The sequence below is a fragment of the Coregonus clupeaformis genome, chromosome 21, assembly GCF_020615455.1.
Source record: "Coregonus clupeaformis isolate EN_2021a chromosome 21, ASM2061545v1, whole genome shotgun sequence".
NCBI classification, from domain to species: domain Eukaryota; kingdom Metazoa; phylum Chordata; class Actinopteri; order Salmoniformes; family Salmonidae; genus Coregonus; species Coregonus clupeaformis.
The window spans coordinates 38,014,340-38,028,306 of NC_059212.1; the positions used below are offsets into that span (position 1 = coordinate 38,014,340).

The 13,967-nt window shown below is 42.2% G+C and overlaps 2 protein-coding genes across 2 annotated transcripts; one reads left to right on the top strand and one right to left on the bottom strand.

The window, feature by feature from the left end:
- Nucleotides 1–209: 209 nt before the first annotated feature.
- On the top strand, nt 210–2,019 carry LOC121535536 (methionine aminopeptidase 1D, mitochondrial-like). Its single transcript, XM_041842706.2, has 5 exons — nt 210–395; nt 476–639; nt 754–861; nt 1,390–1,447; nt 1,939–2,019. The coding sequence occupies exons 1-5, from the start codon at nt 210–212 to the stop codon at nt 2,017–2,019; spliced, it is 597 nt and encodes a 198-aa protein (XP_041698640.1).
- Nucleotides 2,020–2,901: 882 nt separating this feature from the next.
- On the bottom strand, nt 2,902–5,665 carry LOC121535535 (homeobox protein Dlx2b-like). The gene is made up of 3 exons (XM_041842705.1): nt 5,088–5,665; nt 3,659–3,843; nt 2,902–3,440 (listed from the first exon to the last, which is right to left on the bottom strand). Exons 1-3 carry the CDS (start codon nt 5,371–5,373, stop codon nt 3,117–3,119), a joined length of 795 nt encoding a protein of 264 aa, XP_041698639.1. The 5' UTR covers nt 5,374–5,665; the 3' UTR covers nt 2,902–3,116.
- Nucleotides 5,666–13,967: the final 8,302 nt, after the last annotated feature.

The window sequence follows — 13,967 nt, forward strand, 5'->3', positions numbered from 1 at the left end:
GTTTATAGTTTTGCTGAAAAGTCTTAAGTGAGATCTGCAAATTGTGTTTTACCATGTGAAATGGTTTAAGGTATTGACAACAGACTGCATAATTAGCTAAATTAGTCCAGGCAACTGAGAACTTTGTTCAGCCAATGGGTTTTAGTGTTTTAGCAATTGAGAAAAACTGTAATAGCGTCATAGCTTTCACCTCTGACTCCCAGATTGGCATGATGACAGATGAGATAGATTTCATCGTCCACCAGGAGACGATTCGTCACAACGCATACCCCTCCCCCCTGAGATACGGGGGGTTCCCCAAATCAGTCTGCACCTCTGTCAATAATGTGGTCTGCCATGGAATACCTGACACCCGGCAACTGCAAGATGGAGACATTATCAACGTTGATGTGACTGTGAGTTTTACCCCCCTTCACACACACACACGGCACAATCCACTGTTCCACATTCCTTACCCCCCTAACCCCTTCTTCAGGTCTATCTGGAGGGTTACCATGGTGACACCTCAGAGACATTCCTGATTGGCTGTGTGGATGAGGTGGGGCGAAAGCTAGTGAAGACAGCCATGAAGTGTAGAGATGAGGCCATTGCTGCCTGTAAACCTGGGGCTCCACTGTGTGTTATAGGTAACACTATCAGGTACACACACACACACACACACACACACACACACACACACACACACACACACACACACACACACGATACCTCTGTTGTTTTGTATAAGCTACTGTCCCTCTCTTCCTCCTACAGTGATATAGCCCACTCCAATGGTTTCCATGTGTGTCCCTACTTCATTGGACATGGCATAGGCTACTACTTCCATTGCCATCCTGAGATCTGGCACCATGGTAAGAGTTGGTATCTCACAGCAATCCTACAGTTTTATATGGTCCACTCATTCACCATTACCTAGAGTTAGGGTTGCAAAATTACAGGAACTTTCAATACATTCCTGGTTTTCCTGAAATCTCAGTTGAAGGAATAGGTAGGAAATCCGGAATCCTCCAACCAGGATTTCTGTAAAACTAGGGAATGTATTGAAAGTTCCAGGAATTTTGCAACCCTACCTACAGTATATTGGACCTAAATATAACTTTCTCATTTATCTGACAGCTAATGACATTTACATTTTAGTCATTTAGCAGACACTCTTATTCAGTGCATACATTTTTTATTTTTATACTGGAATCGAACCCACAACCCTGGCGTTGCAAACGCCATGCTCTACCAACTGAGCTACATCCCTGCCGGCCATTCCCTCCCCTACCCTGGACGACGCTGGGCCAATTGTGCGCCGCCCCATGGGTCTCCCAGTCGCGGCCAGGATCTCTAGTGGCACAGCTAGCACTGCGATGCAGTGCCTTAGACCACTGCGCCACTCGGGAGGACAAATGACAATGATATGACCATGGACGAAGGGATGACTTTCACTATAGATAGGTCAGTTACATTTCCTATGTCTATCAGTGTATGTTATAGGAAAACTCAACCCAAAAACTATCTTTTGGTATTTGTTTCATTAGTCCAATGTTGATATAGTCCCAAAATGTTTTGCATGTCAGCAGTCAAGTTTCCAAGATATATAACTTTCAAAATACAGAAATACAGCCATTATGATGCATTTTGCATCATTTGATGAATAGGAGTGTGTGTATCTAGCTGCATGTGTGTTAAAGGGATAATTCGGGATTTTGGCAATGATGCCCATTATCTACTTCCCCAGAGTCAGATGAACTTGTGGATACCATTGTTATGTCTCTGTGTCCAGTATGAAGGAAGCTAGAGGTAGTTTATCGAGCCAATGCTAACTAGTGTTAGCGCAATGACTGGAAGTCTATGGGTATCTACTAGCATGCTAGCAGATACCCATAGACTTCCAGTCATTGTGCCAAAATCCCAAAGTATCCCTTTAAAGTTAAATCTGTGTATGCAGAGCCCATATTGATGGAAGGATCATCAGAGTTCAGAATCCTGAAGGACAAGTGGACAGCAGTGTCTGCAGACGACAAGAGGTAGGCCACTTACAGCCTACATACGACTGACATAAAGGGTTATAGCCCAAAGTGTCACTGATGCCCCCGGCATAACCTGTGTGTGTGTGTGTGTGTGTTCAGATCACACGGTAATCATCACCTCTGACGGTGTGGATATTCTCACCAAACTACCCGAGGAGGACGAGCCATCACCAATAGGAGTCTAATCCCTGTTTTCAGATTAGCTGTTCACATCCCAGTCACATCCACATCTGTGAAGAGGTAAAACACCAAACGGACCCAGGGTTTAGCACCACAGAGAGACTAGGAAACTGGGCATTGATATAACTAAAATGAGACTGCACTAGTGCATTATTTTGTATGTCTGGTGTGTAGAAAATGTGATATTATTTAAATAAAGCTTTAGTTCACTTTTAATTAAAAACAGTGTCTGTCTTTGAATCATTAAAGCATGTCGTTAATTTTGAAGTTCTACAAAATATCATATATTACCTTTCACTTTTTTGTCTGACAAAATATTTGGAAACTATGTGGTCATTGCAATGTTGCTAAACACATTTGGACTTAATGTTTCAGGAAATCAAATTAATTCCAATCAGAGGAGCACATTCTTCTCTATGACTGACGGCATCATAAGATTATCTTGTGTTAACGTTGTTAGGACTGCAAGGTTTGCAGAGTATCGTGCGTCTACTGGGCTGATTATGTCATGACGTGATGTTATTGATGCTACGTTGTTTGGCTGCATGCATGATGTATTCTGCTCTACTAATAGTCTCTAATGACATCAACCTCCAGCTCTACATTGTTAGTACTTTATTTTGTTCTTCCTCTAGTTCAATCAGATACCGTGCTCTAGGTATTTCAACTAATTATATTGAAACGATGCCTTTTAAGTTCCTTAGGCCACATTATTTTCATATGTACAATATGGCACATTTATTACACAATATTCGATAGCAACGTTATTCTCAAACATACAGGAATTCGTTGAAATAAACTGGTCATAAACAGTTTATCTGCTAAATAAAAAGCCCAAATTGCTCATATTCCTGCCAGGTGAAAGCAGAGTCCACACAAATAGCTTTTCCCTTTAGCAGGTTTTCATTATCCTGTATATCAATCAATTGACCCCACATCAACTGTAGGATTAGGTTGCTGATGTAGTACTGGACTCAGCTGGGAGAGTGCCACAGAGTCTGTTGCTGAGTACCAAGAGTAGTTACTGTAAAAGGATGGGGCGATTGGAGGGATACAGTCTTGCTCATTGCTTGAGCCTCCTGTCTCGGTAATCCCATGGGGGGCCCAGTGCACCGTTGTGGCCTGAGGAGAGCTGCTGGACCTAGGGGAGTCACACGGGATCTCCTGCTGTTCCGGTGGCATCTGCCCGTTTCTACACAGCTTCTTCAACTTTGAGCGACGGTTCTGGAACCAAATCTTCACCTGGGAGAGGAGTAGACATGCGGAAGTATAGGTGGTGTTTGAAATTCTTATCATACAAGCACACTGCTACCTCCAGACCTTTTGGCAGAAAGCGTAGTGCACTTATGTACTTACTGTACATATGAAATACATTTAGCATATAATGAAAATAATACTATTTTAAATCATAAATGATTATCATTAAAGTCAATCATGGTCAGAAAATGAACATAGCGCACCTGTGTCTGCGTGAGACCTAGTGAAGCGGCCAGCGCCGCGCGCTCAGGTAGCGCCAGATACTGCCTCATTCGGAACCTGCACTGGAGCGCGCACAGCTGCAGGCTGGAGTAGATGGTTCTGGGCTTCCGGACTTTCTTTTGTTTTCCCTTTACCATTCGGACTTCTGGCTCCTTCTCCTCTTTCTCTGAGAAAATGTGTATGACCATTAATAGTAGGACTATCATTGATTAACACAATGTAGCCTGTACTATGATTAAAAGAAAACCTGGCATAAAGAACCAACACAATGTTTCTGAAAAGCACAGAAATTGCCAAATGATAGGCTACTAAAAGGGAAAGTATGTGTGGCATACAACAATCTCAGCTCTGTAGATTTTGCTGCGAGGAGACAGAATCACTAGATCATTTATTCTGGTATTTCCCCTATGTAGCTTGTTTCTGGTCACAGGTTCAGGAATGGTAAAAGAAATTCCAACATTCACTTAAAATTAACCTTACAAATAGCAGTGTTGGGGATTTGGAAAGCCATGGTCAGTCAATAAATAATAGAATAATACTCGTAGGAAAGGTTTTCATCTTGGATTAATAGAGCTTATGTTTGGTAATATATTGTTGTGATGTGATTGCTTTATATAAAAGTACCATGTATGTAAAATGTATACGTAAAATGTACGTATATGTAGCAGAAAAGCTGTAAAAAACAAAAAAAGATGTGTCCTCTGAAGAGTTAATGGGTTAATAAAAAGAAAATACAATAAAAAAGGGGCAGTATGGGCTAGTCCTAAAATATTTTGTGGGGGGGGGGGGGCTTTCAATCTTCAATAGCTCTTACACAAAGCATCTACTACCATACCCATTCAAAGGCACTTAAATATTTTGTCTTGCCTATTCACCCTCTGAAGGGCACACATACACAATCCATGTCTCCATTATCTCAATGCTTAAAAATCATTTTTAACCTGTCTCTTCCCCTTCATCTACACTGTGAAGTGGATTTAACAGATTACATCGATAAGGGATCATAGCTTTCACCTGGATTCACCTGGTCAGTCATGGAAAGAGCAGGTGTTCCTAATATTTTGTACACTCAGTGTATTCTGAATCAGGGAGGATGGACAAAAATCCACAGCTTTTCCTTTAGTTCGATTTTTTTGGAGGGGGATTTCAATCTTCAATAGCTATTACACAAAGCGTGCCATGACTGAAAATTATATATTCTGAATCGGGAGGAAGGAGAAAAATCCACTTGTAATTTTTTTTAAAGCCGTTCAATAGCTATTGATGCGATTAAACCGAATATCCACCAAATATCCAATATGAAACTACTTTTACCTCGGTCCACATTTAGGAGCAGACAAATCATGGCATTAAAGGGCACAGCCACACTCGAATCAACAAATAGTGAAATACTGTGATAATGCAACCCACCTGTGTCCGTGGGGAGAGGTGAAGAGCCCATATAAGATCCGTAACAACCGTAAGAGGTGGGGAACCCAAACTCATACATCCCGGGACTGTAGAGACCGTTATTCCCATTATATTCCAGAAAAGAATGAGAGTCAAACTTGAGCTGGCCGTGCGGCGGATCCGTGCAGTGTCCGGTTGGTTGGTTAGGGAAGAAGTTGCCTCCTGTAGCCCTTGAAAAAGGTAAGATTTGAGATTCCTGTGATTCGTGCATGGCGTAGTGAATCGAGGTAGTCTGAGATGATTGCATAGCTGTGTCAGCAGTCTGTAAAACTCCAGTTATAGCGCCATAACTCTATACAGAACTGCAAATAACTTTATATTCCATTGTATTCTAAAAGTTGTTCTCCAAGGTAATTATCCACTGTCCAAGTCTCCAATGATTTCCTCTACGTGGTAAATTATGATCAAATAGCCCACTGTTATTATGATAGTTGCCAATAAATAAACCGCTCATCTGTTTCTACTCCATAGCCTAGATATGGTTGAGTGGTGTCATCTTCTCGTATCCAAGACATAGAATGTCTGAAGCTTCAGGTGTCTGCTCCTCTGGATGAGACGGTCTGGTGTGACGTGAACCAGGAGACTGATGGGTGGGCAAGAACCCAAAGAAAAAAACCTTGACTGTGTGACACCTTGTGCACCTTAATACCATTTCATGTTATCATGATTCAGTACCCTTTTTTATACAGTGTATTATTATGACAAAGGTTTTATATATTTTGTAGTTGTTTATTTTTATTTTTTGGGCAATAATAACTTTTTCACTTGCAAAGAATGTTGGAAGCTTTGGATATTTGTTGCGCCCTCAGTGCGCTCTCTGCTCGCACTCTCCTTCGGATCAGCGAGAGGTGATGGCGCCATCTGACGGTCTTTATGTGATGTTGCTACAACCCGGCAGACAGAGTCTGACAGTCTACTCCACCCTACACACTTCATAATTACCGACGGCGCCAGTGCTCACCCACCCAGGTGAGCAAAACAACCATTACAGCTGACTGAGATGACTGAGGGTATATTTACGCTGTCTATGTGTGCCCACCACGCATTAAGGCTTACCACGGACTCCACTGTAAATATAAATCATGATCTTCAGACCACAGCAGCAGCTGCAAGTGGGGCATAGGCTTCGTCTCAATAGTCTGAAGTTGCTTCCTCTCCTTCATCTGCCTTAATCTGAAAACACAGGCTAGGTGAAAGCCCACCATGAATGTATCATCACCTGTCCAGTTCAAGACTATCAATATGGACCCCTCCATTTCATTTACTTCACATTAGTGTTGAGTCATGGGGGGAGTTTTACTGTACTTGATAACCACATGGCCACTAGATGGCCTTGCACTGCTATTTATGTACAGCCTGTAGCGTTAGTATTAACAGTATCCCTGTATGCATATAAGCCAAGGACCTTTACCAACACGTCAGGAGCTTTATGGCACCTGTGGTAGTGTGCTAGCTATATTTCTGCAGGGTCGCTGGTTCAAACCCAGCTCTGGCTGTCGCTACAGTGTGTTGTTTAGGAGGAAGATAAACACAAACATAACATGTATTGCTATTATATTGTCAAAGCAAAGTAATGTAAGCCAAACTGATGCCTCAATGGGAATGTCTTACTATGAAACCTAAGAGACTTTAGTCGTATTATTCTTTAGTCCTAGTGTTCTTAGTTTCAATTTCTTGTCTATTAGTGTTCTGTATTATGTCATGTTTCATATTTTGTGTGGACCCCAGGAAGAGTAGCTGCTGCTTCTTCAACAGCTAATGGGGATCCGAATAAAATCATCAATCATAAAATGACGTTTCAAATCAAGGTTTACAGTTAGTTACCAAGAAACACCAATAATCTATTGCAGGGCAAATTCCTGTAATAGTTGAGAGGCAGTGGGTGCATTCTTCATCCTTCTGTATGTATTTGATAATTATGTATTTGATAATGAATTACCTATTCAATATTTGATCAAAGGAGAGCTAACTTGGTGTGATGTGAAAGTTTTGCTTTGACCTGGTATAGAAAATCCATACAGTATATTTACAGTATCCCTATAGTACAGTGTTGTGTAAAATAACTCCAGTTTGAGGCTATTGCAACCAGGCTTAAATATTTGAGAGGAACTCCTTGCCCTCTGGGTGTGTTTGTACCTAGTGCCAGTCATGAGGGTGTGTTCTTCCTGTGGGAATGAAAGGATCAAATAAAGTAGATATACTGCTCGTTTGTCCTCGCTGTGCAGAATCACTAATCGCAATATCGTAGGGATCCGTGCTTCTACATCTGCATTGCTTGCTCTCTGGGGTTTTAGGCTCGGTTTCTGTATAAGCACCTTGCAACAACTGCTGATATAAATACATTTGATTGATTGATCTGGTCATGCTCAGTTAACTGTAAATTAGGTGATTTATAGATCAGATGATCAGATTTATCTAAGTGGCACCTTGCTAAGGAGAAGCAGAATTCCCTTCTGCTGAAAAGACAGGATGCACAAATAAGTAGTAAAGTGTATGATTGAGTAGATACTGTTAATACATATCAGATGTTGCTGATGTTTCATCATTGCCTGTCTCAACAGAAACTTTAGTCCAACTGTGTCTGATTTTGCAATGCTCGTTGAAACAGTTTAAAACAAACTTCCTGAACCACAACAAGACATCATTTTCATATTTGTTATCTTTTCTGTGAAATCAACCTGGTCACATAGACTAGATGTAACATAGTAAACGTAAATCGGGGAACTCAAATTAGTATGATATGTTATGTTTGGTATAGTTCATTTTATTTGTCACATGCGCCGAATACAACAGGTGTAGACCTTACAGTGAAACGCCCTTAACCAACAATGCAGTTTTAAGAAAATAGAGTTAAGAAAATATTTACTAAATAAACGAAAGTTACAAAAAATACAAAAAATAATAATAATGAGGCTATATACAGGTTAGTCGAGGTAATTTGTACATGTAGGTAGGGGTAAAGTGACTATGCATAGATAATAAACAGCGAGTAGCAGCAGTGTAAAAACAAAGGAGGGGAGTGTCAATGCAAATAGTCTGGGTGGCCATTTTATTAATTGTTCAGCAGTCTTATGGCTTGGGGGTAGAAGCCGTTAAGGAGCCTTTTGGACCTAGACTTGGCACTCCGGTACCGCTTGCCGTGTGGTAGCAGAGAGAACAGTCTATGACTTGGGTGACTGGAGTCTTTGACAATTTTTAGGGCCTTCCTCTGACACCACCTAGTATATAGGTCCTGGATGGCCGTACGCACTACCCTCTGTATCGCATTATGGTTTGATGCCGAACAGTTGCCTTACCAGGCGGTGATTCAACCTGTCAGGGTGCTCTCGATGGTGCAGCTGTATAACTTTTTTAGGGGGACCCATGCCAAATCTTTTCAGTCTCCTGAGGGGAAAAGGCATTGTCGTGCCCTCTTCACGACTTTCTTGGTGTGTTTGAAAAGTAGGGTGGTAAAACGGGGTGGATGGCTAGGCGTATAACGCAAATGTCTAGCAACACAACGATTGCATGTTCAAATCCCATCACTGACAACTTTAGCATTTTAGCTAATTAGTAACTTTGCAATTACTTACTTGTTTTAAGCTACTTTGCAATACTTAGCATGTTAGCTAACCCTTCCCCTAACCCTAACCTTAAACCTTTAACCTAACTCCTAACCCTAACCTTAACCCCTAGCCTAGCTAACGTTAGCCACCTAGTTAATGTTAGCGTTAGCCACCTAGCTAATGTTAGCCACAACAAATTGGAATTTGTAACATATCATACGTTTTGCAAAATGTTAACATATTGTATGAATTGCAATTCATAACATATATATGAATTGTAAATCGTAACATATTATACTAATTGGAGTATCCCAGATTTACATTTACTATGTTATGTCTATCACTGAGACCAGGTTGGAGCAATTGGTTTCCTCAGAAATGTGTTGTATCTTGTTTGGATAAGAAACAGGGTGTGGTTTTACAGTGCCTTCAGAAAGTATTCATACCTCTTGACTTATTCCACATTGTGTTGTGTTGCAGCCTGAATTAAAAATGGATTAAATATGTTTTTTCTCTCACCCATCTACACACAATACCCCATAATGACAAAGTGAAAATATGTTTTTAGAATTTTTTGCAAATGTATACTTATTTACATAAGTATTCACACCCCATTTGCTATGAGACTCCAAATTGAACTCAGGTGCATCCAATTTCCTTTGATCATCCTTGAGATGTCACTACAACTTGATTGGACATGATTTAGAAAGAAACACATCGTCTATATAAGGTCCCACAGTTGGCAGTGCATGTTAGCGCAGAAACTATACCATGAAGTCCAAGGAACGGTCCTTAGATCGCTAAGATATAATTGTGTTGAGGCATATATCTGGGGAAAGGTATAACACAATTTCTAGAGTGTTGAAAGTTTACAAGAGCACAGTGGACTCCATCATTGGGAAATGAAAAAAATATGGAACTACCCAGACTCTGCCTAGAGCTGGCTGTCCGACCAAACTGAGCAACCGGGCAAGAAGGACCTTGTTCAGGGAGGTGACCAAGAACCCAATGACCACTCTGACAGAACTACAGAGTTGCTTGGCTGAGATGGGAGAACCTGCCAGAAGGTCTCTACCAGCACTTCACCAATCTGGTCTTTATGGGAGAGTGGCCAGACGGAAGCCACTCCTGAGAAAAATGCACAATAAAGCACATCATGCGTTTGCAAAAATGCACGTGAAAGACTCATAGCATAAGGTAAAATATTATGTGGTCTGATGAGACAAAAATGCAGCTCTTTGGCCTGAATGCAAAGCGCTAGTTCTGGAGAAAACCAGACTGTCACGATCGTTGGTTAGAGAGGACCAAGGCGCAGCGTGTTGAGCGAACATACTTTAATAGTAAAGTGCAAACACGAATACAAAACAATAAACGATACGTAACGTCCTCAGACAATGACTGACAAGGAACAAAAACCCACAAACACAAGGTGAAAACAGACATTATAAATATGGCTCCCAATCAGAGACAACGAGCCAAACAGCTGACACTCGTTACCTCTGATTGGGAGTCACTCATCCAAACAAAGAAATACAACCACATAGAACAACCCAACCAAACAGAACACAACGAAACGAACACACCCTGGCTCAACATACAAAGTCCCGGAGCCAGAGCATTATGGACTTCCGGAGCACATCGTCTCGGACCGTGGCCCCCAATTCACCTCCCGAGTGTGGACGGCCAGCCTCACTTCCGGGTATAGGCCTCAGTCGAATGGGCAGGTGGAGTGCATGAACCAGGAGCTGGGGAGGTTTCTTCGTTGCCACTGTCAGGACCGGCAGGGTGAGTGGGTGAGGTTTCTACCCTGGGCAGAATATGTCCAGAACTCCCTTGTTCACTCCTCCACGGGGCTCACTCCCTTCCAGTGCGCCCTGGGGTACTGGAAGGGATAAGGCATAATGGGACCCATCTCGTCCAAAAAGTTGACTCAGGTTTGCCAAAAAGCACCTGGATGATCATCAAGACTCTTGGAAAAACGTTCTATGGACAGATGATTCAAAATATAACTTTTTGGACGACATGGTTCCAGTAATGCCTGGCGAAAGCCAAACTCTGCATTCCACAGTAAGAACATCATACCAAAGCTCAAGCATGGTGGTGGTGGTGTGATGGTTTAGGGATGCTTTGCTGCCTCAGGACCTGGACAACTTGCCTTAGTAGAGGGAACCATGAATTCTGCTCTGTATCAGAGAATTCTACAGGAGAATGTCAGACCATCCGTCTGTGAGCTGAAGCTGAAGCGCAGCTGGGTCATGCAACAAGACAATGATCCAAAAACACAATCAAGTCTACATGAAAATTGCTAAAAAGCAACAAATTGGAAGTTTTGGAATGGCCTAGTCAAAGTCCAGACCTAATCCCAATTGAGATGTTGTGGCAGGACTTGAAACGAGCAGTTCATGCTTGAAAACCCACACGTCACTGAGTTAAAGCAGTTCTTCATGGAAGAGTGGGCCAAGATTCCTCCACAGCGACGTGAGACTGATCAACAACTACAGGAAGCATTTGGTTGGAGTCATTGCAGCTAAAGGTGGCACAACCAGGTATTGAGTGTAAGGGGGCAATTACTTTTTCACACAGGGAAATTGGGTGTTGCATAACTTTGTTTATGAAATAAATGAAATAAATATGTAATTGTTGTGTTATTTGTTCACTTATGTTCCCTTTATCTAATATTAGGTTTTGGTTGAAGATCTGATAACATTCCGTATCACAAATAAGCAAAAGTAGAGAAAATTAGAAAGGGGGCAAATACTTTTTCATAGCACTGTATCTCAGTTTCAAGGTCTCAGCTTAGAGAGAAGAAGCCACGTGAGGTATTGGTCTGTCACATGTTAAGAACCGGTATTGGTCGGTCACATGAATGAAACAAAATGGTAATGATTCATTAATTATGCTAAATCATGCAAATATAACTTGTCTGTGTATAGCCGTATATAAGACAACTGCTGGGACTGCCCAAGCAGAGCTCCTGGTCGACATGTGTACATAGTTGAGTTGGTTGGAACCTCTCCAGCGCGCTAACAATAAACAACGATTCATTTAAGATTGACTTAGAGTGTCCCTAGTGGTAATTTCCACGACGTGTAAGAATTTCCATGACAGTCTTGCCTTTTGGCAAACTCCAAGCGGGCTGTCTTGTGCCCTTTACTGAGGAGTGGTTTCCATCTGGCCACTCTACCATAAAGGCCTGATTGGTGGAGTGCTGCAGAAATGGTTGTCTTTCTGGAAGGTTCTCCCATCTCCACAGAGGAACTCTGGAGCTCTGTCAGAGTGACCATCGGGTTCTTGGTCACCTCCCTGACCAAGACCCTTCTCCGATTGCTCAGTTTGGCCGGGCGGCCAGCTCTAGGAAGAGTCTTGGTGGTTCCAAACTTCTTCCGTTTAAGAATGATGGAGGCCACTGTGTTCTTGGGGACCTTCAATGCTGCAGAAATGTTTTGGTACCCTTCCCCAGATCTGTGCCTCGACACAATGATATGAACATTATGAGTGACCGTCCACTGAGGATTAGCATGCCCAACTAGAGGGGGTGTCTGTCTGTCTGTCTGTCTGTCTGTCTGTCTGTCTGTCTGTCTGTCTGTCTGTCTGTCTGCCCGTCCGTCCGTCTCTATGATCTCAAACCGCTAATGAAAGATAATTATCCATTAATCAAATATTAAATAATGAATAAATATATCAGACATTCACAGTACAGTTGTGCATATGGTGCATGACAGAAGTGTGTGTTAGTCATCCTGTGATATCACACCTACCTGGGACTTCCCTTGGTCTCCATAGTGACCCATGGAATCCTTGGTTGTCGTGGTGAATGGACCTTCCGAGGGACTTGTGTGGGCAGGTACAGATTTAAAACATGTGAACCTGTCTGTGGTGTGTGTGTGTGTGTGTGTGTGTGTGTGTGTGTGTGTGTGTGTGTGTGAGTGAGAGAGCGAGAGCGCTGTAGACAGGCTGTAGGTAGGGTGTGTCTGCAGATGGGATAATCTCTCCATTCCAGCCAGAACATACCATAATGACCATCCTGATTTGACTATATTGTGAGAGTACAGAACCTGTGGGCAGGTAGAGGCAGGTGGAAGCATCTGACAGTCACCAGACACACACTCACTCATCCCTCTGTCAGAACACCCACACGAAGAGGAGACCAGAAGAATCAGGTTTTCTGTTGCTGCCCATAACATTTAGCCTGCAAAGAGCCTGTCTCTAAGGGGTGTGTACAGACCACATGCTTTGTCATTGGATCATTTGAAGTGAGAGCATTGTCATTGGTAAACTAAACAAACTCAGTGAAAGTAAGTTACTGTTAGAGTAATACAAATCCGGTAACTTTCCTGAAATTCCCAGGTTTTCCAGATATCCTGGTTGGAGGATTTCCTGCTTATTCCCTCCTGATTCTGGGAATCTTCCAACCAGGTTTTCTGGAAAACCAGGGAATTTGGGGAAAGTTCCCAGATTTTTGCAACCCTGAAGAGAAGAGACTAGGTTTATTACAGGGTGTGGTTAGAGATTGAGAGAAGATTTACGCCTGGCAAAACAAGTCATAGTGATAGATTTAAGAAGGGTTAGGGTAAGGGGGGGATATAGCAAGTATGTGGATGAGGAAACACATATCATGCATGCACACACATGCACACACACCCTCATACATATGTAGGATCTTAATTTGAGCCAGTTTGCTACAGCAGGAAAATAATCCTGCAGCAACTGGAAATATGAAAACATTTTTTTGAAATGACATTAAGTTTTAGAAGCCTTTTTAAACTTTACAAACTTCAGAAGCCTTTTTAAACCTCAAATACACTACAACTCCTGCGACAGGGTGATCAAATTAAGATCCAACATCTGTAGCCACTAGCTACCAATGACCTGAATCTGTCAGTAGAGGAATTAATATTGCCTGCTCTCCCTCATTCAGATTACCTGTTGCATGTTCTCTCTGTTCTTAGATGGAGTGATCAGCAGAAGCACACCTGGACATTCCCCCAACACACACACACACACATACACACACACACACCATGTCACATTTCAGCCCTCAGGCAGGGGGGTTAGATTTCACTGATGTATTTGGGGCTAGTTTGCAGCGAGCATAGTCTTGTTTTGCTGTGACGAGACTGCCCTTGAGACCTAAAGCACAGTAACTGTCATCTCTGAATGCTTCCTTAGTTTGGTTGACTTACTGTGAATTAAAGGATCTTACTCTGAATGAAAGACTCTTACTGAGACACACCGAGAAATCTTACTGCCGATAGTTACTTAGCACCTCTGCCCAGAGTGTCGGCAGTTAACTTTT

Coding starts and splice junctions, on each gene's coding strand:
- LOC121535536 (XM_041842706.2), top strand. CDS start 210: ATGATGACAGATGAGATAGATTTCATCGTCCACCAGGAGACGATTCGT. Junction 640..753: donor GTTATAGGTAACACTATCAG/GTACACACACAC, acceptor TTCCTCCTACAG/TGATATAGCCCACTCCAATG. Junction 1,448..1,938: donor CTTTCACTATAGATAGGTCA/GTTACATTTCCT, acceptor GTGTATGCAGAG/CCCATATTGATGGAAGGATC.
- LOC121535535 (XM_041842705.1), bottom strand. CDS start 5,373: ATGCAATCATCTCAGACTACCTCGATTCACTACGCCATGCACGAATCA. Junction 3,844..5,087: donor ACCTCTCCCCACGGACACAG/GTGGGTTGCATT, acceptor ACATTTTCTCAG/AGAAAGAGGAGAAGGAGCCA. Junction 3,441..3,658: donor TAGGTCTCACGCAGACACAG/GTGCGCTATGTT, acceptor CTCCTCTCCCAG/GTGAAGATTTGGTTCCAGAA.